The following is a 27,848-nucleotide window of genomic DNA, read 5'->3' as shown; positions in this document are numbered from 1 at the left end:
TCACCTAGTCTAAAATATTTTTGTCACAGAAGCTGGAGAGAACTAAGACAGCCCCCAGGATGGCTCCTAGCACTTCTCTTCTTTCTACTGCCCTACAGAAACAGAGCAAAAGAGAGAAAGCCTTAATAAACATCATTTTCCTTTTCATCTCAGTAAACTTCAATTCTGACATAGAAACCAACCTTACTTAAATGTATATCTATGTATTCCGCAAGTATAGTATGGTAGCAAATTACAGTCTATAAAATCAATTACTCATTCCCTATCTGATGGGAGGCCTAGATTTCTTAGGAGATTAATAATCTAAAGAAGAGAAACTTAAATAGTGAAACCAACTGAAGAGCATGCTAATGAATTGATATAAACCACCCCAACTGCTTAAGAAAACAGAATGCCTCGCTCACTTGAAGGGGTCGTAGGTAAGTCAAAGACTTCTTCCACCACTGCCCATCGCTGACAGCTTGCAGCACCGCCTTGGTGGTGGTGGTGGTGTTGGAGAGGACTTTCATGGTGGTAGCGGTGGTCCAGTGGAGCAGGTCGGCTGAGTTGCTGCCTGGGACACTTACTTCATCCTATGTTGTTTTTTTTTTTTAAAAAAGAGAGAGAGAAAATGGCAAGAGTAAAAAGAAGAGAACAGAGGAGAGAGTGATAATGCAACAACTTGGAGTTATCAGACATGAAATTAAACAGATTTAAAAATTCATCTTTACCAATAACAACCAAAAAAAAATGTGAATGTGATATTAGCATACTGTACCTCCTTGAATCATTTACAAAAGAAAATTCAGTAAAGGAAAATACATCTTAATGCATTAGTCAAAGAATCTCTTTCAGAAGTATTTATAAAGCAAATAGTGGGTTCTTAATTTTTTTTTTTTACTAATCTAATATCCTCCAATGAGGTACTCATGTTTGGTTCTTTAACAAGACATTTTAAACTATTTATGGTTTAGATTAAGAAATAAATTATTCACTTCAACAATGCTACTGTGACCCATACAAAGGTACAAGATTCTGATGATCCACCTTTACATACTGAAAGGCATTTTGTTTTTCATCTAAACAAGTGGATGATTAATAGCATTTAAAAAGTTTCTAATGTGGAACCTCCTGCCAATCTCAAAGCAATCAGCTACAATTCCAACTCCCCATGTACTAACCCAAGAGGTTTCATGGGGAGAAAAATGCCAATATATCGACATTTGTTTAAACAGAAATGACAATGACCACAGCTGTTTTTTGATCAAAGACAGGGAAATTTGTTCTATGAAAACCCAGCCTTTGGTTTAGTATCTGCCTACTTCTACTTACTTTTTCTGTAGCATTCTAGTCAAAGGAAAGAAAAATGAAGGTCTAGTCTTCCAATTTGAACAACTTTCTTGCCACTAATAGGAGAGTTTAGTTCGGCTATTTGGGCTTATATCACATCATTCATTAATGTGTTATCTGAATAATAAAAAATGATAAATCGTGGAATCACTCAATAATTACCAAGATATCATCACAACACACACTTAGGAGAAATTCACCATTTTAGACCAACTTGAAAGCCTCCATATAGGGTGGGTAGAATTATGGCCCCCGAAAAGACTCTGATGCTGGGAGGGATTGGGGGCAGGAGGAAAAGGGGACGACAGAGGATGAGATGGGTGGATGGCATCACCGACTCAATGGATGTGAGTTTGAATGAACTCCGGGAGATGGTGATGGACTGGGAGGCCTGGCATGCTGCGATTCATGGGGTCGCAAAGAGTAGGACACGACTGAGCGACTGAACTGAACTGAACTGAAAATACCTGCATCCTAATCCCTAGAACCTGCAAATACATTACATTAGATGGCAAAATACCTTGGCAGATATGATTATGGACACAAACCTTAAGGTGAGGAGATAAATCTTGAATTATCTGAGTGGAACTAACCTAATCACATGAGCCTTTTAAGCAGAGAACCCTTCCCAGCTAGGGTCACACAGACACACCCTGGGAGAAGACGCAGGAGAGACGTGAAGCACATCATTGCTGGCTTTGGAGATGGAGTGGGGTGGCCAAGAGTTAAAGAATGTGAGAAGCATCGAGAAGGTGAAAAGAAACTGGAGGTGACAGCCAGCAAGGCAATGAGGACCTCAGTCCTGAAAACACAAGGAATTAAATTTGTCAACAACATGAATTACAGAAGGGAATGGCAACCCACTCCAGTGCCTAGAGAATTCCACAGACACAGGAGCCTGGCAGGCTACAGCCCATGGGGTCACAAAGAATCAGACATGACTAAGCAACTAACACTACTACCAACATGAATGAGCATGGAAATGAATTCTCCTCCAGAAAACACAGTCCTGTGGGCACCCTGACTTTGGCTGAGATCCTAAGCAGAAACCCACCCAAGCCTGCCAGGTTTCTGTACTATGGGAATTATAAGAACCTGCATTGTTCCAAAGCTGCTAAATGTCATAGCAGTAAAAGAAAATGATTACAGCATGTTGGTACACTTATAATTTCTAGAAAACCATTTTAATTTTATTCTTAGTACTAAAATGAAATGTATTTAAGCTGCATTAACTGATACTTACAATTTCCTCACTGGGCAGTTGGTTAACTTTTCTCAAAAGATTTTCTATTCGTTTAATGTGGAAAAAAAAAAAAAAAAAAAAAAAGTTGTGTCCCAACACTAAAAGAAATGATAATTATGTGATGCAACAGAGGTGTCAGTTAATGCTACAATGGCAACTATATTATAATATCAGTGTATCAATATATTATATACCTTAAACTTATACAGTGTAATATGTCAAATATATCTTCATTTTCTAAAAAAAAATTTTAAACCTGTGTTTCCTATAAGCTTTCTGGAGTTTGGGAAAGGTATAAACTATCAACTCAATGCACTATAAATTATAATTTAATGATGAAAACAACACAGATGATATGCTAAGGAAGAAAATACTCATGTTAAACTGATTGTATATAAGGGCAACCACGTCAAAAACAACTGCTAGGGGTTTAGGTGCCCAAAAAAGACAGCACTTCTCCTGGGTTTCAGATTTTGCAGCAGATACTGCAGCTTGGTTCACTCAACTCAGTTCTAGACCGCTCCCAGGCTGCATTGCTAGAAGCTGAAAAGCTAAATACTACATTTCCCAGACTCCCTAGGGCTGACATTCTTCACATGACCTAGTTTTCCTCAAACAGATGCACCCACTGTGTAGATTTGCACAGTGAAACTACAGTAGAGACTGTTTTTTGCTATTACTGTGCTTTCCCTGTAGAAAATAAACTTTTTTTTTTTTTCCTTTTTCTATTTTTTCTGGTCATCCTAGTTGCTCTTCTGCAGTAGTGGTGATGCAAGTACCAGTGACCAGTCCCTAGCTTCACGGGGTAAAGGACAGTGTGGACTACCATTCTGCTGGCTTGTTATCCTGGCAGGGTCAAAGCAGCACTGCAGACAGCTGACAAGGAGGGGCTTTCGAATTCCCCAACTTCTTGTGGCAGATTTCCGCTCCAGCGGTAGTTAACCTCCTCAGTATTTTTCTTATAGTTACTCTAAAAATACACCAAAGCCTGCTTCTCCAGACCTTTGAATGACTGTGCCAATTCTCATTAAAATTAAAAAAAGTCCCCTTCTGCTTATAAAAGCTAGAATGTTTTCTGTTGCTTACAGCTGAACACTGATTAAAAAAAAAATATATATATATATATATATATTTGATCTGAAAGAACAACAACATTTTTATTCTGCAGTAGATGAAGACTTTGGCTTAAATCTCCAGCCATAATAAGGCTAAAATCTTTCTGCGAGTCTACATCTTGGGAATCACTTTTCCAAGGAGGAGCTGAGTCTACAGAACAGACATCTGAGCAAAATAATCATAGCAGCCCAGTAGTGGAAAATGGAGCAGAACAAAGTTCCAGAACTGCCAAAACCTGTGCTGTCCAACCCGGCAGCCGGCAGATATACGAGGCAACTGCACTCTGGAAATGCAGCTGCTCCAAATAGGGAAGGGCTGTCAGTGTAAAATACACTGGATTGTAAAGACTTAAGTGCCTAAATGAACAAGTAAATAAACTAGCCCACATGTGTATAACCTCAAGAAACAAAAATTAGAACTGAATGTACCCTTTGTGGGCTTCCTAGGTAACACTAGTGGTAAAGAACTCACCTGCCAATGCGGGAGACGTAAGAGATGTGGGTTCAATCCCCGGGTCAGAAAGATTCCCTGGAGGAGGGCATGGCAACCCACTCCAGTATTCTTGCCTGGAGAATCCCATAAACAGAGGAGCCTGGTGGGCTATAGGCCATGGGGTCCCAAAGAGTCAGGCACGACTGAGCCACTGAAGCGACCTAGCACACATGCACGCATTGTACCCTTTCTGTTGACAGGCAAAATCAAGAGGAAATCCAGGGAGGCTAAACCTTACATTCTCGGTTTTTCCTCTCAATTTCAGCAATTAAGAAGGTTATGCACCCTTTCTTCTGCATGCCTGTGGGGGTCAGAGGGAAGGGTTAAGGAGACAGAACGGAAGACTGAAGCTCATTATCAACACGTCTGAAAAGACAAGTAGAAAGACCAACATAGGAAAAAACACAAATCTCCCTCCAAGAGTAATCATAACGATAGCTGCCACGTCGTGAAAACTTGGCATGTGTCAGGGCTTTGCAAGGCCCGTTACGTGTATACAGGGCATAAACACTGCGAGGGAACATACACGCACACAGTTGCTTCAATGGCAGCATCACGAGAAGTCTTTCCTTAATTTCTTCACTATTTGAGAAGATGGCAGGAGGCTTATTTCTTCTCCACTTTAGTAGCACAGTCGGCTCATCACATCGGGCTCCTGCACTCCAGAGGCTCCTCTTTCCTAACAGGGTCAGGACCCCGGCCAAGAAGCTTCTACTATTAGGCAGCAGTGTAGATGGTACTGCTAACTCCCTCCCTGCATCGTGGGGGCAGGGCCTGCTTACCCTGGACAGCTCGTCATTGAGTGTGTTCATCTATCTGGGCTACTGAAAGCTTTGGATTCAGGTACACTCTGCTTCTAAGCTTTTGCCCCCAGTAATTCTGCACTGAACAGAACTAGTAATATATATGCACACACACACATATATATATATCCCTCTCTGAATAACACTGCCAGAAAAAGCTCTTTGTCAGAAATAAATCTGAGAAGGAATTTGCAGTAACTAGACATTCTCTTTCTCCCTCCCTCTCGCTATATGTGTATGTGTGTATATATATATATATATATGTGTGTATATATATACACACATAGAGATATATATATAAAAATATGTGTGTACATATGTAAGTATACAGTATATTAAGCATCTCAATTTATGTTAGATTTTATACCTGAAAAAAAAGAGAAACCAATCAGAATTCATTCCCCTACTCAGCAAATACTCACTGAGAGACTCCTATTTGATGTCATACTATATTGTACTAGTCAATTAGGTGAAAAAAACAAGAAGGACACAGCCTCTGCCCTTGGGAGCCACTGAGCTCCAGAAACTACAAAGGGAGGCAAAGATACAGACAAATCACTATGTTCTCTGCCTAGAGGCACCATCATAGAAAGCTTCACAGAAGAAGTAATATTTCAGCAGGAAAGAATTTCAGGCTTCCAAAGAAGAAATGGTGATGATTTCAGGTTGTTTAGTCACTAACCTGTGTCCCACTCTTTGTGACCCCATGGATTGTACCCTGCCAGGCTCCTCTGTCCAAGGGATTTCCCAAGCAAGAATACTGGAGTGGGCTGCCATTTTCTTCTGCAGGGGGATCTTCCCAATCCAAGGATCAAACCTGTGTCTCCTGCATTGGCAGATGGATTATTTACCACTCAGCCACCAGAGAAGCACCCATGATTTCAGGTGAAAAGTGAAAGTGAAATTCGCTCAGTCGTGTCCTACTCTTTGCGACCCCATGGACTATACAGTCCATGGCCTCCTCCAGGCCAGAATATTGGAATGGGTAGCCTTTCCTTCCTCCAGGGAATGTTCCTGGTAGACTTATACAAATAAGAGACATGAAACAACATGGAATATTGGAGGAAACTTGAGTTGATTCAATGACGGTATAGAAAAGAATATACAAAGATGAAGGTCAGGGCACACGAAGATCAAAGGTAGGCAGAGGCAAGACCAGCAAGAGACCTACTGACATGACACCAAAGCACCTCCATCATCACCTGGACAATACAACACCCCTGAGAGGCTTTAAACAAAAGGAGTTAACATAATGAGATTTATGTTTTAGAAATCTTATTCCAGGAGCAGGAATCCATTAGGAGATTGGTGAATTAGTCCAAATTTAAAATAATCAGGGACTCGGGGAATTCCCTAGTGGTCCAGAGGTTAGGACTCTGTGCTTTCACTGCCAAGGGCCTGGGTTTAATTCTTGGTCATGAGGCAGATGGGACTACCTCCGCCACGCCCCCCAACCCAGGGTAAAGTAATTGGGAGATTCATTCTCTGTTGATGGAAATTCCAAGACAAAAATAGCAGGGGAATAAAGGGAGGAGGGTAGACACTGCACAGACCACACATTTCTTGTTCCCGAAGTCAGAGACCTCCCTAACCACACATGGGCAGAAAAGGCTCCTTGGAGGCCAAAGGAGAGTCATGTCATGGGATGTTTCACCCATATGCTTTTGCGGTAGAATCCATCTTGGCAAAGAGATGCATGTGCCCACATGGGAGGATCCTGAGATAAACCACGTAAGGACTGTGAAGCAGGCAAATCACAATGACTGGCCAAAGGAAACCTGGAAGAAATGCCGCATGAAAGTAATTCAAACTACCACAAAAGCACGACTCAGCAACTCAGGGACTCTCCCTCTGAGTCTGCCTGTGTCTATCCACAGGTAACGTACTCTTTTTACTCCTAATAAATACTTTACTTGCTTCACTACTTTCTGTCTTTGTGGCAATTCTTTTCTGCAAAGCCAAAGGGTCAGGGCCCTTGACACTGACCACTGGCCTAGCGGCTAGGACCTAGTGCTTTTACCATCGCGACCCAGCCCATCTGTGGCTGGGAACCCAAGCCCTGTTCCATGTGGTTGCAGCCGGAGGCCACCCAAGATCAGTTAGGGAACTAAGATCCTGCAAGCTGCCTTGCGTGGCCAAAAAAAAAAAAAAAAAGTACAATTAAAAAAAAGATAAAATAATCAGGAACTGAATTAAGGCAGTGATACTGGGAATAGAAGAGGTTTCCATAAGGTATATTTGAATCTGAAATGCATTTTTAAGTTTAAATGCTTTTATTTATTTCTTCTAAAGATGAAAAGGGACTGAGGTAAGTCAGATAAGAAGAGAAATTCAAGGATTCTGGATCCAACCAGAGAAAAAAGAAAGTGGACAATCTTCAAGTTCCTGCTCAAATCTTCTGCCCATTCTTCTGTTGGCTGTCTTTCTTATTCATTTGCCGTTTTTTGGTTTTTCTTTGTATATTTTGGATACATAGCCCTTATTAGATATATGAATTATGGACATTTTCTATTATTCTGCAGATTATATTTTATTATCTTAATGATGTCTTGATTAAAAGAAGTTTTTAAACTTCTAAATTAGTTCAATTTATCAGCTTTTAAACTTTATAATTAGTATTTTTTTTTTTTTTGGTATGAAGTCTTCTCCTGCTGCAAGGTCACAAAGAAATTCTGTATCTTCCTTGAAATGTGGTGTTTTTGCTGTCAGTAAAATCCTGTCAAGAAGATACTCTTCTCCTTCCCACTCATTACATTACATGCCTACTTTTAATACACTTGCCATAATTATGATTTTTCTGTCTGTCTTCTCAACTAGACAGTAGCTTTTCAAGGGCAGAGATGATGTTTGTTGATTGCTACATGCTCAGGGTATATGACAATTACTCAAGTATAGCTTGTACTGTAGATATGAATAGGAAGTCTGATTTTACTGTACCTATGCTTGAAGAAACATTTTCTAAATCTAATATGTTATGCCTACAGCAACTAACTGTTATTCAGATAAGATTTCATGTCATATTTTCAATTCTGGTTCATCTTTACAATCTCCTTACTCGAAAGGGTTATGGAATGATTTGAATGTTATCAACTAATCCAAGTATAGAAACTAAAAAATATAAACATGAAAAGAAATATGGCACTTAAGTATGAAATAACTTCATTCAGGGGAAAATCAAATTCACTGAAAAATATCAAAAAATATAGGCTTTAAGACAATTATACCATTTCATAAAATAAACCTAAACTTAACTCTGTCCATATGGATTGGCTGACTCAATATAAAAAATTTAAACATCTGAAACCGAAAAGTAAATGAAATTTCAATGCACAGAAATGTACATAACAAAAGGCTTTTCTGTAAGAGATCCCTCCCTTATAGGAATTACAAAAGAGAAAGCAAAATAAAAGGCTCATATAGACTACAGAAGAAACATTTAATTGGGGAGCAGTCTACCAAGATTAGAGTATAACCGGAGTCATTAATGAGGAAAATACTTTTATTTCAACTTCATGTAATAGGTAAAGAAAAAAGAGGTTAGGAAAATTTACTCCTGAAATGATTACTACTGGCAATTTTTATATTCAGAGTCGCATATTGCTAATTAATTTAGAGTGTATAACAGCAGAAATAGATTAATCTCCCAAACCAAGTCAACAACTCCCAGCATAAAATTTAACATGAAATCTCATTAGCATCAACTGTTACATAGCTCAAAGGTTAACTTCATAGGCACTAGTAATATTTTTCAAGTCCTACAATAGACAACATTACCAAACAGGTTCACAAGAACAAGAACAGTTCCACGTGTCGAGTCTGGCTTACAGAAACAATTCTTGTTCATCAATCACTATAGTTAGCCCATGCAGGAGCTGCTTTCTCTGGTGTCTGGTATTGTTGTTGTTCAGTCAGTTGCCAAGTCTTGTCCAACTCTTTCTGACCTCATGACCACAGCATGCCCAGGACTCCCTATCCCTCTGGTGTCTGGTAATCTGAGGGTTGATTTCTAAGAAACTGGTTTGTCAAGTTCAAACTGAGCTGGTGGTACCCATAAGAGAGACTAAGGATCACAAACAGCTCAAACTGAGCTAAGCCACTACCCTTTCTCTTCCAACATAGCTTTAAATGATCAAAAGTACTTCCCTTCACCTAACACTTCATCGTGTCATGGGCATGCATGTGCTCAGTCGTGTCTGACACTACGACCCCATGGACTGTATCTTCTGTCCACGGGATTATCCAGGCAAGAATACTCGAGTAGGTTGCCATTTCCTCCTCCAGAGTATCTTTTAACCCAGGGGTCGAACACATGTCTCTGTGTTTCCTGCACTGCACGTACATTCTTTACTACTTGAGCCACTGGGGAAGCCCCATACTTAGAGCAAATTGCATCCTGAACTCAAAATATTAAGAATGGAATGCTTATTACTGGTGATGCTGCTTCTGGAATTATTCGTCAGAAGAAGCAGTAGAAGAAAATCCCATGAAGACTAATCACTCTGACATCTGACTCTGCTTCAGTTCATCTGATAATTAAAATGCTACAATTTCTTATCTTTAGAAGACCCAGCCCCCTATACATTTCTAAGGCAAGCTGTAAGTGCCTTCCCCAGAAAACTGAATGCAAATCTGAATGTACTCATGCGTGTGAACATACATGAACACACTAAGTCACATACAGACACACCAGATTTGACACACTATTTCAGGGGCTTTAGGGACTGAACCCTTCTTGAATCTTCTAGCATTCTTGAATCCAAAGAGAACTGTATTTAGGAAAAATAGAGGTATATTTAGTATATTTTTATTTTCTTTTTCATTTTTTAATCAGCACTTAAAGTTACAGAGGACGGACCACAAGAAACAGGAAATTATCTGTCTTAGGAGCCCATATTTTCCATTATATCCCAGGGCAATACAAGCATGAATATGCAAAGATATGTACATAAAATGCTCAGTGAAGTTCAGTCTAAAATACAGGAAGACTGGGCACAATCCAAACGCCCCAAAGCAAAGGAAAAGATGAATAATCACGGCACATGCATCCAACAACCACTATCACGCTGTGACATACATGATCTGCATGTAACAACAAAGGCAGATGGTTCAGGAAACACAACACGAGCTTGAAAACCAAAATTCCAAAACATCTCAAAAAAAGAAAATTACTAAGGCAATAATTATGATACAAATCCATTTCAGATGAAATCATTTTAAACTTTAAAATATTAATTTGTGCCTTTGTGCAGCGTAAGATTTAAAATCCTTTAAGAAAGAACAAGATCACATAAAAGAAAAAACAAACATGATCCTATCGAGTTCATTTTTGTATATAACAGGAGATAAAATTCTAAACTGATCTTTCTGCATGTGGATTTTCCTCAACCTCATACTTATCTCATACAAAAAGTGGCTCATTACCACCTCTCAATACATATAAAAGCTAAAACTATAAAACTCGTTAGGAAAAAGCACAGGAGTAAATCTTCACAGGTTTGAGCTAGGCACAGATTTCTTTGATACAACACCAAAAATGCAAGCAATTAAGGAAAAGGTTAATAAAATGGACTTGAGCAATGTTAAAAGGTTCTGCACTTAAAAAGGCACTATTAAGAAAGTAAAAAGTCAAATCACACACTGACAGAAAAATCTTTTCAAATCGCACATCCAACAACAACTTGTATCCAAGAATTTAAAAACAACAACAAAAACTCTTATGACTTAATAAGGAGTTGACATAACAGCTAAAAAGAAACTGGGAAAATATTTGTAGCCATTTCATCAAAGAAGGTACAGAAACGGCAAGTAAGCACATGAAAAGATGCTCATTATCGTTACTTATTTGGAAACATACCAAAACGATAAGGAGATATCACATATATTCATAAGAATGGCTTTAGCAAAAAGCCATTCAAGAGTTAAGTATTAGCAAGGATATGAAGAAAGGGGAAACTTAAAAATTCCTGGTGCAGCCACTTTGGAAAACAATTTGGCAATGTTTTCCAACATTTAGAGCGTATACACCATACAATGCTTCAGTTCCACTCCCAGATACCTACACAACAAATCAAAACATATTTTCATACAAAGACTTGTATACAAATGTTCATAGCATAGCACCATTATTCATTATAGCTAAAAAGTACAAACAACCCAAATGCCCATTAACTGGTGAAGGGGAAAAGAAAGAGCTGTCATGGTACTGAAATACAACTGTCAGAAATTTATTTTAATATTTCTAAATAATCCTTTTATACATTCAAAACAGCTCTATACCAAGCCCTGCCCCCAGTTCGAAATAATAATTAGTCCAGTCTTATAAATTTGTAGCCACTTAAAATGTTCATAACAAGATTTCCCACAGTGAAGATGATTTTTTAATGGGAACCTTGTATATAATCCATTTTCAACTCTAATTAGATTTATCTGGGGAAAACACTATTGCCTAACTGATATAGCTAACACTAGCTAAACAAAATGTTAATACACTCTAAGTGGTGGAATACTATTACATCTAAAAAACATAATAACCAATGTTAATATGAAGCTGGAAACTCTAATTTTGGTAGTTACTCATAAATTATGCATTTTATTTAAAAACAAATATCTTGTTCCTGAAAACAACAGCCAATATCTTCAAACTTGAAGGCTCCACTTGTAGTAACACAAATGCAACTGCACAGCAGTTACATCTTTACTTTGTTTGGATATATAAGTAAAAATCATCATTTTCACAACTGAGTAATGAAAGTCTTGGGCATTAAGCAGATTACATATACAGTCAGCTCTCATTTATAAGTTATAATTTAATGTGGTTATTACATTTACTGTTAATGTGTAACACACAGCATCTTATAGCTAAGCACTGTATTTTAATCTAATAATAGTAGCTATAATATTCTGAAATGTGCCTCATGAATCAAAGACATGATGTGTTTGAGGGTTTGGATTAGCACTTTGTCAGATCTAGATCTATTAATATTACAGCTTGCTGAAAGAGGAGAAAGGAAGACAGGAAAGCTTTTAAGGTGCTAAAAAATAAAAAAAAATACAAGAATCATTCTGGAAGAATTCCTCTTGCTCGCAAAGTGGATCCTGTGAAGCACTGCTGGCAGTCTCCCACAGGTACTGAGGACGCTGAATGGATCAGGACGTGCCCTGTGGAGACACAGCATGCCCTACTCCACAGAGGCCACCACGGAGCCCGGCTGACACTTTCTAATTCATCAGAGAGCAGGAAATGGAAAACCCAAAGGTCGCAAGAGGCTTCTTGTGGATTTTATAAAGAAGGATGTGGGGATTTCAGAATAAGGTTATGGAGCTGAACTCAGTAGAAACACGGTGCAGTTCTATACTGATTAGAGAAATGATACTCCCCTTACACGGCCAGAACACAACAGGTCCTCAACAGCACCCAGATCACACACATGTGTCTAGTTGGAAATTCCTTCTAGTTTTACTTTCTAATCCATTTTTACCACACACTGATCCTTCTGAAGTGGGAGTTTCCAATGCATCTGTATTAAGCATTCAGTAGGCACTCACTCTGGAGAAGGCAATGGCAACCCACTCCAGTACTCTTGCTTGGAAAATCCCATGGACGGAGGAGCCTGGTGGGCCGCAGTCCATGGGGTCGCTAAGAGTCGGACACGACTGAGCGACTTCACTTTGACTTTTCACGTTCATGCATTGGAGAAGGAAATGGCAACCCACTCCAGTGTTCTTGCCTGGAGAATCCCAGGGACGGGGGAGCCTGGTGGGCTGCCGTCTATGGGATCGCACAGAGTCGGACACGACTGAAGCGACTTAGCAGCAGCAGCAGACAGCAAGCACTCTCTGGAGAGAGCACCAAAGGTAAGTGACACACTTCCAGTCACCATACACACCAAACCGTACCACACATGAGCTGATCCAATGCTATGAGATATTTGGGGGATGTAGAAGAGGGAACGATGAGGACTCAAGCAAAACTTGATAAAGACGATGACAGCTTAGGTGAGATCACGAGGGCAGCAAGATGATCAGAAACAATACAAGAAGGACAGTACAGGCAGCTGCTGTTGTTCAGTCGCTCAGTCGTGTCCTACCCTCTGCGACCTCATGGACCACGCCAGGCTTCCCTGTCCTTCACTATCTCCTGAACTTTGCCAAACTCATGTCCATTGATTCAGTAATGCCATCCAACCATCTCATCCTCTGTCATCCCATTCTCCTCCCACCTTCAATCTTTCCCAGCATCAGGGTCTTTTCCAAGGAGTCAGCTCTTCGCATCAGGTGGCCAAAGTTCTGGAGCTTCAGAGAGAACCCTAAATAACACCAAAACAAGCTGTGAGAGAGCCTCCTCAGAGAATGGGATAAGTTCAGCATGAATGGAACACAGCACATGTTTGGAAGGCATGAAAAAAGAGGAGGCTGGAGCAACAGTGAGAGATGTAGCTGAACAAATGGGAAGAGATCAGAGGATCAAAAGGTACAAAAACTGGGATAAAGATCTTATGAAAAGCAAGTCTTCTACTGGACCTTGAGAAATAGTAAAATCTGCCAAATCTCCAATATAAGATCTGTTCTGAATCCCCTGGAGAAAACACCATAGAATTTAACGTGCTCTCAGATCCAGGAAGGGAAAACCGAATAGTTTCTAATCAATACAAGTCAAAACATGCCAAAGGAAGAAAGCATCCCATCACTCCAGGCCCCTGGAAAAGGCTGTGACTTCGATTCAAAGGGAGTGCAACCACAGAAACAAACACAGCCCTCTGACTGCAGCGCTGATGGCGGAACACCCTCCTCCTCTGAGTGTCTCGCCTTCCAGAACTGTGACGCCCACTCGGGTACCCAGCAGCCTAAATTAAGTGAAATTAACCTCAATAAAATTAAGCAAAATTTAAATGTTGATTCCTTAGTTGCACTACCTATATGTCCCATACTCAGCAGCTCTATGTGACTAGTTGCTGCTATACTGGACAATGTAGATATATAGAATATTCCCCTCACTGTAGAAAATTCTATCCATCACTGCTGTCTTGGAGTTACCATTTATAGGAGGAAAAGGATAAAAATCCTTAAGGGCCAAAAGTCACTTTACAAACTTTTTTGAGATCCTGAGATCACTTGGTACTGAACTGGGGATACACATGTGTAATCCATAAATGGCTGCCAAGCAGAAGTTTAATATAAAAGAAAGAATTATGGAAATGAGGTAATTGTGTATATTCGACTGTAGGCAAAATCTAAATAATCTTGCCCTAACTCTATCAATAGACTCCACAGATGAAGCTTTGAACCAGACTTCTAAAAGAACTACAAGGTATACAACTACAAATGAATTTGACAAGATGGTTACAGTCAATTTATAAAGATGTGGTGTATACACACAAGCACACACAATGGAGAGTACTCAGCCATAAAAAAGAATGAAATTTTGCCATCTGCAATAACATGGATGAACTTGGAAGGTGCTGTGTTAAATGAAATGTCACACAGAGAAAGACAAATACTGTATGCAATCGCTTATATGTGGAATATAAAAAATACAGCATACTAGTGAATATAACAAAAGGAAACAGAGTTACAGGTACACAGAACAAATTAGAGGTTATGAGTGAGGAAAGGGAAGGTGGGACAGGAAATAGAGGTAATGGATTAAGAGATTAAAAACTATTAGGTATAAAATAAATAAGCTACAAAGACAGACTGTATAGAACCAGGAATGTAGTCAACATTACAATACCTATAAACAGAGTATGATCTTTAAAAATTGTGAATCAACGTATGGAACTGTAAAGCAAACAAAACAAAAAAAAATAGATAAAAACAAAAAAAGGAGCTAAGATATAGCTCACTTATCACAACAGATGTCTTCTAAAATAGTTGCTAGGAAAATGAATGACATTTTACACTTTAAAAGTAAAGCTTACCATTTAAAGGAATCCTGTGGAAACCAACCTATAAAGACGATTATCATCTCTTAATTTATCTAGTTAGACTACCTACTGTTTTTGACCTAAAAAAAAAACAAAAAACACGCCACTTCTGTATTGCCAGAAATAGTCATAAGAAGTTAAATTCCAGGGAGCAAAGGTTAAACAGTTAAAGAGGTATTGGTGAGTACATACCTCCTCCTTCCTTTCCCAGGACCAGCTCTCCTGAGATTCATACATATTAATACTTAATGACTCCAGACAAATTTTATTCATAAGAATTTCAATGAGGAAAGGGAAAAAGGACTAAAATTCAACAGAAAATGGACAAGGGAATTGAACAAGGAACCTCACAAAAGAGGCTCCCTCCTGAGTTAAGTTCATCTCACCAGCAACCAGAAAAATGCAAATCAAAAGCATAAACAGATATCTCAAAACACTTAAGAGGTAAAGTTTCGACAACTACCCATGCCAAAGTAGTTGGCACTACCTGGATGGGAGCAAATGGCAATCCCAGACACGGCTGCTAAGTGTGCAATGGGTAAAACCATTCAAGAGAATCATCAGGGACTATCAACTGAGGTTGAACAAACACACTTATAACACACACCTCCAAGTCTGTACATGTGCACTAGGAACACTACACAGTGATGATACAGCATTATTTCAGCACAAAAATTGAAAATAAACCAGTGTCAGTCAGTATCAGAAAGGATAAACTGGAATGTATGCATATAGCAATTAATCTCTATACCGCAGTAACAATAAGATCAACGGCAGCACTTACAATAGCATGGATAAACCTCACAAATGTAATACTGAGTGTAATTATTTCTATACAGTGCAAGAACAGCAAAAATTAAACTACCACTCTGGGATGGGTGTTACAGGTTTCTAAATTACTTTAAAAGAAGAACAGAACACACATGGATCTGGTTATCACGGTGAGTCAGGATCTCTGGAAGGACAGCAAAGAGTTAGAAGGGTGTGCAGGGGAAGGCTTGTCCTGAGCTATTTATCTGTGTGATGGGTTTGTGCATGTTTTCTTTATGATACTTTATTAAGATGGACATCTTTGTTTTATACATTTTTCCATATGAATCCAGACGTTGGTGAGGGACAGGGAGGCCTGGCGTGCTGCAATCCATGGGGTCGCAAAGAGTCGGACACAACTGAGCGACTGAACTGAACTGATATGAATGCTACATTTCACACAGACACACAAAGCTTAAAAGAACAGTCTACACATACCACACATACAGTGTGAGATAACTGTTTCATTCCTCTCACAAGCACCTTTCAAACTCCTCCCTCTCACCCAGACTCACCTCTTGCAGTGCTTTACTCATCAATGGTGACATATTGATACTCTCCCCTCCTTCTGGATGGATTTGAAAATTCACTCTTTGATAAAGAATCTAAAAAAGAACACTATATATTATAATAGAATTGTTTTTAAATTTGCCTCATTTTACAATGTAGACTTGAAATTTAAAAAGCATTCTTTTGAGGGGGAAAAACAAACAAACAAAAAAAATGCTATCTCCTAGTGGTAACAGGCTTACTTCGGGGCTTCATGAACACCTTCCCAAGGATGCAACCACAGTTTCAGGAGCGGAATTAACTGTGGAAAACCTGATGTACAATGTAATGAATGACCAGGAGATAAAAATATGAATTCCAGAATTCTTCACACGCGTTTCACAACTGGCCTAACATCCCCCTGATGCATATCTAGCCTTTGAATTTTAGGAAACTGAGCTTCTCTCCAACCAAAGACCACACCCTGCTATTTCCAAAGAGCTTCTAAGGGGATGGTGTCACCACCGGTTTTAATTCACATGGTTTCCAGTATACTACACAGGACCTCCTCTTATATATTTTGTTCTTGACAATACTAATGTTCCCCATTATATTCAATAAATTGTTTCCTAATACTATTCTCTTATTTCTCATACCTGTAGCCTTTCTTTACTGGAATAAAGCCAACAACACTATTTTATAGCTTAATATCTTCAAATTTGTAAGTAACAAACTATTTTTTCCATAAATTAAAATTTTCATATTATTGGAAAAATAAAAAAAGCACAAACCCAAGATCCACAGACCCAACAAAATACACTTGATACAGTTCAGGATTTACTTTATTGAGAGACTTACTTCTGTCTTCAGAGAGCTGCTGGCAGCCAGAAGAAGTTCAATGCTGCTGGGAGGGCAATGTGTCAGAGCAAAAGCCATGAGCTCTTGCCGAGTGGCCAAGTCCTGGTAACCTTCTGATTGTGCTAACTGGCTACAAACATCCCAGCTTTTAGAGTAACCTGAAAAATGGGCAAGAAAAAACAAACTGATTTTCACTAGAAGAAAAAAATTTTCAATCCAACTTGAAAAATGTAATGGCTTTTTACTGAGGTCTTATGTTACCAAAGCAAATTCAGTCATAGTGATATGTATCATTATATAAGCAGAAAAACATAATGATCTAAAATAGAAAAGAAATATTAGGTGAGTGTATTATCCAGAGAGTTCAGCAGTGCTCCAGACAAGTTTTTCTGATAAACTATGTTAAATTTCAGATGAAAATGACTACAAATAGTAAATTATCTTTAACCTGGCAATGACTACAGATAATTTACTAAGATTTGATGTTGAGTAAAAATGACTGAGTATCTGAATTCAGAAAGAACTGAGTGTGGACCAAGCACTGTGTGAGCTTGAGACAGGTCCAAACATCATCCCTCACCATCGCAAAAAAACAAAAATAATAGTAATTCCTCTTTCCCTTGGTTGTAAAGTGAAAATGAAAGTCGCTCAGTTGTATCCGACTCTATGCAACCCCACAGACTGTACAGTCCATGTAATTCTCCAAGCCAGAATACTGGAATGGATAGCTGTTCCCTTCTCCAGGGGATCTTCCCAACCCAGGGATTGAACCCAGGTCTCCCTCATTGCAGGCAGATTCTTTACCATCTGAGCCACTAAGGAAGGTTGTTAAGGGAAGACTGTAAAGATTAAACAATCTTTATTTTTTAAAAAACTGTACTTAAAAGCAGTTTATACACTGCAGACTTCTAGAAAAAGATAAACTATTGTAGAAAGCTACAAAGAATCATCCACTTCACAGATGAAGACAGAGGTCCAGGGACAGTGCCAAAAATACAGTCAGAGTCTGACTCTCGGCAGAGGGCTTTGCCCTATGCAAGTTTATGCTCTAAACTCTTAAAATGCATTTTCATTCTTATTTGAAGGAGATCCAGTTAGAAAGTAGGTCTTGTTTCTAAGTACAAAGGCCTTGGCCCAGGATAATTTCTCTAAATATACAAAGTCAGAATTAATCCAAGTACTATCCTTATAGGAATAAATTTAATACAAAGCTCTCTAATAAATGATAGTGAATTAAGACAATGATTTTCCAGAATACCATAACTATTCTGAATTTCAGTTCAGTTCAGTTCAGTTGCTCAGTCGTGTCCGACTCTTTGCGACCCCATGAATCACAGCATGCCAGGCCTCCCTGTGCATCACTAACTCCTGGAGTTCACTAAAACTCATGTCTATCAAGTCGGTGATGCCATCCAGCCATCTCATCCTCTGTCGTCCCCTTCTCCTCCTGCCCCCAATCCCTCCCAGCATCAGAGTCTTTTCCAATGAGTCAACTCTTCGCATGAAGTGGCCAGAGCACTGGAGTTTCAGCTTTAGCATCATTCCTTCCAAAGAAATCCCAGGGCTGATCTCCTTCAAAATGGACTGGTTGGATCTCCCTGCAGTCCAAGGGACTCTGAAGAGTCTTCTCCAACACCACAGTTCAAAAGCATCAATTCTTTGGCGCTCAGCCTTCTTCACAGTCCAAATCTCACATCCATACATGACCACAGGAAAAACCATAGCCTTGACTAGACGGACCTTTGTTGGCAAAGTAATGTCTCTGCTTTTGAATATGCTATCTAGGTTGGTCATAACTTTCCTTCCAAGAAGTAAGCGTCTTTTAATATCATGGCTGCAGTCACCACCTGCAGTGATTTAGTGGTGCACAATCACTAGGTTAATATTTGACAGTTTTTCCATGAAACCAGTTTTCCAATGCTGAGGTTGTAAAGTGTTAAGCTTTTACCCAGTTTTCAACATTTTCACAGATGTATCGCCAAACTCTCTCCTTGACCAAACTTCACTCAGGCTTCTCTGAGTCCTCTTTTAAACGAGGCCTCTATCTTGGCCCAGCCTTTGTTGAACCTGTTATAATCCAGTTTCAGTCAAGAATCCTGCCAAATCAGTTTAAAGAGACTCTCCCACCCTTTGTATCTGATCACCCTGGCGTGCCACCAGTAAGTCAGTTTAGTACAAATGCCCCTATCCCGGATGTCTCATCACTGTATTTTTCAACCATTGTTGATCCCCTTAACCTGATCCTCGGTGATAAATTCCCAGCTGTCTTTTCTGTATTTGGAGTTGAGCCTGATTTCTCTCCTGTTACAAAATTCCTGAATAAAGTCTTCCTTACTACTTTTAACAAGTGTCAGAATATCGTTTATCTACCAGTATACAGCAAGTTTACACGTCATCAGCGTGCAGCACCAGGAGGTATCACAAGTGAAGCGCTGCCTCGTTAGCCGTGCACAGACATGCACAGGCAGTAGGCAAACAGCTCAGTGTGCCTGAGTTCCCACATACTCAGGCACAACTGCAAAAAGCAGATCATTTAGCCCAGAGCCTATGACAAGACAACGTTCCTGGCTACTCCTCTGGGGAATGTGCTCTTTCACAGAGAAATTATTCCACAATACAACCTGCTTATCCTCCAGAGACTTGAGTTATAATTTCAATATCAGTGGCAAGCTACTTCCCAACTGCTCAAATTCGAAAAGCATTTTGTGATCTTGTAAAGAAATTAAAGGACAGAAATACTGACAATGTAGTCACAAATTACAGATATTTCAAATTTGAAATTTTTTCTTTTATATGTCAAATACATAAAAAAATTTACATATTTTGTAATACTTTAAAATTAAAATATTTTACATAAAATTGCTATTAAAATTATGAGCCTACTTTTAATATGGAATGGAAAGCAACCATATCCCAGATAAAACGTAACCCCTTGAGCCCATTAAAGTATTTACATTAATATACAAGCACATGGAATACCTACTTATCAGTGCTCACAAAACATCTCCCAAGGCCTATGAACACAGTGTGGCTGGCTTACCAATTAGACCAAGTGATTTCAAAAGAGATCTCTTCCATGAGTCAGAACATGAGCAAAGTGTTAAGTGGTGTCTACTTCACCTGTGGCCATCAGCTCCTGACAATGCACATTGGCAGCTTTGTAGTCATGGAAACGCAGTGCCTGCTCCACTAGAAGGATGAGAACCTGTCCACGCCTTTCTTCTGGGTCTTCACCTATAAACACATGCAAACAACTTACTGTTTGGGGCAGTATCAATGGATAGAGGAGTTCCTTAACTCTATCTTTCTAATTAATTCTCAAATGAAAAACAGAGATTAGAAAGATTTTTATAAGACAACAGGACAAAAGGTCAAGGCCACTTAGACCTTTCAATTTGGTTATTAATCATGAAATTCTCAGTCTCCAAAGCGATCAGTGATTAATATCGGCCCCATACAAAATATAAATTGGTACAACCATTGTGGAGAACAGTACGAAGCTTCCTTAAAAAAGCAAAAATAAAACTATCATATGATCTATCAATCCCACTGCTGGACATGTATCCAGAGAAAACCATAAACCAAAAGGCTGCTTGCACCCCCATGTTCACTGTAGCACTGTCTACAACAGCCAAGCCACGGAAGCAACCTAAATGTCCATCAACAGAGGAATGGATAAAGAAGACGAGGTACACAGATACAAGGGAATATTATTCAGCCATAAAAAAGAATGAAATAATGCCATTTGCAGCAACAGAGATGGACCTAGAAATCGTCACACTGAGTGAAGTAAGACAAGGACAAACATCTTATGATATCACTCAGACATGGAATCCAATTTTTCTAAAAAAGAAAAGAAATGAAATTATTACAGAACAAAAACAGACTAACAGATAACGAAAACAAACTCGGTAGGGAGGGATAAATGAGAAACCTGAGATGAACACACACACACTATTATATATAAGGTACATAACCAACAAGGACCTACTTTATGGCAAATGAAACTCTATTCAATATTTCGTGATAATCTATATGAGAAAAGAATCTAAAAAAGAATGAATATGTGTACATTTATAACTGGATCACTCCACTGTACACTAATACAACACTGTAAATCTGTGAAACTTCAGGAAAATACAGATATACCAGCCCCCGGACCAGCCATTCCGACGTAGGTAGGTAGAGGAAAAGTTTTCCTCCGAACGGAATTTAAACATGCTTCCTATTTATTCTAGTATTTGAATGTCCTAATTCTAATCAATAATGACAAATAAAATAAAAACCATAAATACAAAGTAAAATGGATTTAAATTTTATAGTTTCATTGTGAGAAAGTTAGTTTGTGTATCAGGTGATCTGAGCAGGTGGTTAAAAGAAAAAACATAACCAAAAACAAGCTTGAAAACAATGATTCTAGAAAAGTCCTACAAAGAAAACCAAGTTCACAGGGAGAAGAGCCAGCAGTAGAACCAGACTAGGAATCTACTAAAGAAAATGGTCTAAATGTTTAGTTTGAAGAAAATACTAATGGTAGCAGGACAAAACTTTGAATATATGAAATATAATTTAAACTATGTCCACAAATTCTTTGGTACTCCCTTCTAAAGATGGAGCTTACTGCTTCTCCCCTTAAATGGGGATGGCTAGTGATTTATTTCTAACAGAGTCAGCTATAAACGATGGTGACTGACTTCCAAGAGGAGGTTGTAAAAAAGCACTACAGGCTCTGCCCTGCTCTCTGGATCAATTGCTCCAGGAGAAAGCCAGGAGTCGCCTTGTTGAGAAGATGCCCGAGAAGCCCCACGGAGAGCTCCCCGGGGCAAGGGGCTGAGGCTTCTGACCACCAGCCAGAGAGTAACGCAGGCCTGTTCCAACAGCTGTGGAAGCCATCTCAGGCTCAACCAAGCCCAGTCAACTTCAAGTGGAGCCTATAAATATTTCCCTTGAACTTGGGAGGGCCTGTGTGACTGCTTCTGTGAATAAGACACATTAGAGATGAAGCGGCCCAAATTCCAAAGCTAAATTACAGCAAAATGACATGAAGCTTTTGTTGGTTTCTCTTCTGTGCAGAGTGCATCATGAGAAACGCTGGGCTGGAAGAAGCACAAGCTGGAATCAAGACTGCTGGGAGAAATATCAATCACCTCAGATATGCACATGACACCACCATTATGGCAGAAAGTGAAAAGGAACTAAAAAGCCTCTTGATGAAAGTGAAACAGGAGAGTGAAAAAGTTGGCTTAAAGCTCAACATTCAGAAAAGTAAGATCATGGCATCCAGTCCCATCACTTCATGAGAAATATATGGGAAAACAGTGGAAACAGTGCCAGACTTTATTTTGGGGGGCCCCAAAATCACTGTAGATGGTGATTGCAGCCATGAAATTAAAAGACGCTTACTCCTTGGAAGGAAAGTTATGACAATCCTAGATAGCATATTAAAAAGCAGAGGCATTACTTTGCCAACAAAGGTCCATCTAGTCAAGGCTATGGTTCTTCCTGTGGTCATGTATGGATGTGAGAGCTGGACTGTGAAGAAGGCTGAGCGCCGAAGAATTGATGCTTTTGAACTGTGGTGTTGGAGAAGACTCGAGAGTCCCTTGGACTGCAAGGAGATACAACCAGTCCATCCTAAAGGAGATCAGTCCTGGGTGTTCATTGGAAGGACTGATGCTGAAGCTGAAATTCCAATACTTTGGCCACCTCATGCGAAGAGTTGACTCACTGGAAAAGACCCTGATGCTGGGAGGGATTGGGGGCAGGAGAAGAAGGGGACGACAGTGGATGACATGGCTGGATGGTATAACCGAATCAATGGAGATGAGTTTGGGTAGACTCCGGGAGTTGGTGATGGACAGGGAGGCCTGGCGTGCTGCAATGCATGGGGTCACAAAGAGTCAGACACGACTGTGTGACTGAACTGAACTGAACTTGGGATACTGGCTCTTGGAGCCCTAGGCTACCACATAAGAAATCCAGGTAGTTTGACAACAACATAAGGAAAGATGGTAAGGAGAAACCACATAGAGAAGAGAAAGCCCGAGCTACTCCTAGTTTGACAACAACATAAGGAAAGATGGTAAGGAGAAACCACATAGAGAAGAGAAAGCCCGAGCTACTCCAGCCCCCAGCTTTTTCAATCTTCTCAGCCCAGGTGCCAGACATGTGAACAAAGCAATCTTTGAGATAAGCACAGCCCTAACTGATATATCTGACTGCAGTTTCATAAAAGACCCTGAACTGCCCAGTCAACCTTCAGAACTGGGAGAGATAAGAAGACATGACTGTTGTTATTTTAAGCTGCTAGGTTTCAGGGTGGTTTGTAAAGCAGCAATAAATATCCGCAGCATTCTGTAAGCTGCATGTTACCTGCCCGTGATTCCTTTCTTAACACCACTCCGCCCCCAGCTAAATATTAAAATTGTCTTTTGGATTCTCTAACATCTGTTTACAGAAGCCATGGACTACCCTCATACCCCATGATGCAACACAGTTCTCTGCTTCTGCAGCCCTCTAAGATGCTAAATTCCCAGAGGGCAGCAGATGTGTAATAGAACTCTGTATCCAAAGTACCTGACAAAGTGGTATTACTTTCCTCTCTGGGACCTCTATTTCCCCATCTGTAAAATGCCGGTAAGAAGAGCCTGCAGTGAACAGCAGAAGAGCCAGTGTGTTAAAAGGGCACAGAAGGGAGCTGGCACACAGCAGTCACGGGTACACAGTAGCTATTATGTGCACTCAGGGGGCTCACAATAAAAGCACCCTGTTGAATGAAATATGGATACTAGTCTTCTCCTTTAATGATACTGGACTGAAGTTGTAACACAGATTCCACATTCAACTTTGTGAAACAGAGGTGGTCAAGTTGAGATGGTTCCAAATAGGAGAACTAAAATAGCTGCAACAAAGAAAAGCGATTTGAACACCAGGTGTTCCACACAAATGTACTCGGCAGGACTGAAAAGTAATGTTCATACCATTAAAAATGCAGGCCTATCTTGATCACTGATATTCCTATTTTTAGGTCAGTGTCACAGGGATGAAAATGGAAATTAACAGTAGTAGGCAGGTACATGGAAAATGTAGACAGCATCCCTGACTGCTTCATTAGTGTCTATGAACTGGATCCTTAAGAAATTCTTCCCTGATGATCAGAGTGCTTTCAAGTTTACAAAGTGCTTTTGTACGCATTAACTCATGTGAGTCTCATAACCTAGACTTAAAGCAGGGGGTGCATTCCTATTTTCCAGAAGCTGAAGCTTAAGTCATTTAGCACGTGAATAGGAGAGTAAGGACGGGACCAGTCTTCAGACCCCACACTCAACTTCTCTGCCGCCTTCCAAGATACCTCCTGATGGCTGCCTGGCCCCCAAGGGATATCCGAGCACATCTCCAAGGCCAGAGGTAAAAATGCTAGTATTACGCTTTCAGATAGGCTAGAAAAGGACATCTGACACAATAAAATATACTAAAACTATAAAGCCTTAAGAAGAAGAGTCCTATTTAGATTTTAAAACATAAATGTGTCTACCAAATATGCATATACATATATATATATACACTTACTTAAAGCTCAAAATATAAACAAAATCCTCTTTACTTTTTTTAAGCTAAACATGGAATTTAACCCCATTTTAATTAAAAACAATTTCTGGGGTTAAAAGCCATCTTCAGGCAGGACTAGATCTTGAGGCATGTAGACTGCCACTGGGGGGTTTTCCTTCTCTCTCTCAAATGGATGCATTTTCACAAAACTGATCAAACAAATGACTGCCAGCATCCCTGAGGTTGTATCCTTACGAATTTAATTTAGAAAAGAAGAACGTGCTTCTGTCTTACTGTGTTTATATAGCAAACGTCAGGAAAGATTTTGATTGGTTTTTCTTGAGTGGCACGGTCATCTCTGCGCTGGCAGGTGGACAGAAGGTACGGGCAGGACGACAGTGCCAACAACTGTGGCAAAGCATCTTGACTGGCAAGTCTCCGCTGGGAGAGGGACGGGGTCCCAAAGCAAGACCACTGAGCAAACCAACAGACATGTCCAGTACAGACAGCTGGTGTTTTGAGTCAGCGGGCGGGCTCATTTTCATTCTTTTAGTTGAAATGGGAAGGTATTTGTCACAAAATTGTGCTGGATTTGAAAATTTTAAGCTGCACACTTTAAAATCTGTTTAAGAAGATGAGGACTCACTTGAAGATGTCCATCAGGTGGGATACACATTGGATGAATCAAAAATACAAAAGAAAAACGTTAAAAGACTGGTAAGCACAACAGCGTGACACATGAAGTGTAGACTCAGAAATGCTCTGTTACTTAACCCTGCTGAGCAAGATCCTTAACTTCTCTGACCTTCAATTCCCCTCATAAAACAGGGAGAAAACATCAACATCATTTAACAGAAAATGAAATGAGACAATGCATAAGAAAACCTGGCCAAACAGTAAATGCACAAATTGTTCTAAGTAATTATTCAGGTTCAAAAATGTTGATTTGGGAGAATGGCATTGAAACACATATAATATCATATATGAAATGAATTGCCAGTCCAGGTTCGATGCAGGATACAGGAAGCTTGGAGCTGGTACATTGGGATGACCCAGAGGGATGGTATGGGGAGGGAGGTGGGAGGGGGGTTCAGGATGGGGAACACATGTATATCCATGGCCAATTCATGTTGATGTATGGCAAAACCAATATAATATTGTAAAGTAATTAACCTCCAATTAAAATAAATAAATTTATATTAAAAAGAAAATATTACACCAAATGTGGAAACTGAAGGTGAACTAGTTGAGCTGGCTTGTCCTACTTTTTACGTTTTCTGGTTATAAATGGTAACTCTGACTTCTCCTTCTGATCCTGCATGACCATGGAACCCCAAATAAGTCTGCCTTCATTTAGAAGACAGAAGTCCAAGCAGCTCAACATAGGAACACATTTTAATAACATGCCAATCTTGCCGGAAAAGACAAAACCTTGCTGAAAAGCAGCTCCTCTCATACCTAGTAGCGCATATTCCAGTGTTTTCCTAGGATGGTGCACAGCAGTGAAGCATTCAAAACTTACCTGCTACCCTCAGCAGCTCAGCAAGGCCCAGCAGCTTGGTGGACTGCTTGTAGCACGTGGGGGACTGGCAAATACACTCCTTGATGAGGCCGATCCGATCAGAGCACAACCGCACTACAAAGGAAGACACACTGATGACTCGTGACCAGGGACACACGAAGGTCTGCTGACCTCCCTAATTTCAGGCAAATGAACGAAGTGAAGACTGTGTTACCCCCAGATCAATAAGAATTAAGTAAAAGACAATTTAAAAAAATAATGAAGTTACTGTTGACTCTGAATAGATAATATACAATAAAGATCCTTTATCAAAAAAGTTCTGAAACACACCAAGTTGAACTGACATTCTGAAATTAAGAGAGAAGTGCTGCATTTTCAAGTCAGGACTAACGGAAAATTTTAAAGACAGTGGTATTTGTATTTGAAAATTTCATATACTTCTTTGTACACCTGTTTGCCCACCATACCTCAGCTTCCCAAAATCTATTCCAAATTCCAAATTTCCACTTTCTACCTCCGCCACATCACTTCGGTTGGGACAGTAAAAGTCCTTGAAGCACTCACTGGTCCATTTTATATAAATGACATAAAGGAGAAAGGTAGTAGCTTTTCTTTGGAACAGGATTTTGGAGAAACGGTAAATTTTTATTGGGATTAAATTTCAGACTTTCAGAAAGGTTGCAAGAATGATACAAAGAATTCCTCTAAATAGTTTTCGCCAAGATTAACCCAGAATTTTCAGTGTTCAAGATATAACTTTCAGGGAATATTTTACTATTATCTCCATCTGAGGTAGGTAAAGTTCAAAGCCATTAAGTTGACACAGATCACACAGGTCAAAGTGGGCTGACTCAGAAACTAAACACAAGAAGACAAAATCATGTCTGCATGTCATGCTGCTGCTGCTGCTGCTGCTGCTAAGTCACTTCAGTCGTGTCCGACTCTGTGCGACCCCATAGACGGCAGCCCACCAGGCTACCCCTGTCCCTGGGATTCTCCAGGCAAGAACACTGGAGTGGGTTGCCATCCCTAGCAGGGTGTTAGTCCCTCAAAGTCAAGAGGTACCCTTTCATTATTTTGGTTGCTGAAATAAACATGCCTAAATTAATTTTTATTGAATGTAAGGAAAGGAGCGTGGAGAGAGGAGAAAGAAGGGACAGGAGTGGAGGGAAAAAGGGAGAAGGCAAAAGAGGGTAAGACCACTCTAATTCTGCCAGCATTAAGAGAAACTCCAAGGAAAATTATAAAATGACAGCTGATACTTGCAGAGCTCTTACTCTATCCCAAACACTGTAAACATAACAGACTTAATCTTCGTAAGCAATTTGATAAGATGCTTATTACTACACTCATTCTGTAAACAAGAAAAGCTAAATACAAAGAAAGGTTAAGACAAGTGTCCAATTATTCAGCAACACATGAAAAACTGGGTTTCCCTTGTGGCTCAGATGGTAAAGAATCTGCCTGCAATGCAAGAGACCCAGGTTCGATCCCTGGGTCAGGACTATCCCCTGGAGGAGGAAATGGCAACTCACTCCAGTATTCCTGCCTGGAAAATCCCATGGACAGAGGAACCTGGCAGGCTGCAGTCCATGAGGTGGCAAAGCATCAGACACAACTCAGTGACTAACCCTAACTAACCTAAGGCTGGGCTTCACACAACACTCTTAAGTCTGGAAAATCGATGGACTCTATCGTAGAAAGAACACAGAGAT

The 27,848-nt window shown here is 39.8% G+C and overlaps 1 protein-coding gene across 3 annotated transcripts in view; it reads right to left on the bottom strand.

The window, feature by feature from the left end:
- NBAS (NBAS subunit of NRZ tethering complex) overlaps positions 1–27,848 on the bottom strand; it is a 331,354-nt gene that overhangs the window by 134,619 nt on the left and 168,887 nt on the right. For all 3 annotated transcript variants that reach the window (XM_044926228.2, XM_025261541.3, XM_044926229.2), the window contains exons 32-36: positions 26,134–26,247; positions 20,184–20,297; positions 17,064–17,221; positions 16,232–16,321; positions 405–572 (exon numbers count right to left, since the gene is read on the bottom strand). In XM_044926228.2, the coding sequence (XP_044782163.2) occupies positions 405–572; positions 16,232–16,321; positions 17,064–17,221; positions 20,184–20,297; positions 26,134–26,247 (644 nt within the window). The remainder of the gene's footprint in view (positions 1–404; positions 573–16,231; positions 16,322–17,063; positions 17,222–20,183; positions 20,298–26,133; positions 26,248–27,848) is intronic.

The sequence above is a fragment of the Bubalus bubalis genome, chromosome 12 (assembly GCF_019923935.1).
Source record: "Bubalus bubalis isolate 160015118507 breed Murrah chromosome 12, NDDB_SH_1, whole genome shotgun sequence".
Lineage (NCBI taxonomy): Eukaryota > Metazoa > Chordata > Mammalia > Artiodactyla > Bovidae > Bubalus > Bubalus bubalis.
Note: the sequence above shows the minus strand (reverse complement) of the source record. Positions and strands in the feature narration are given on the sequence as shown.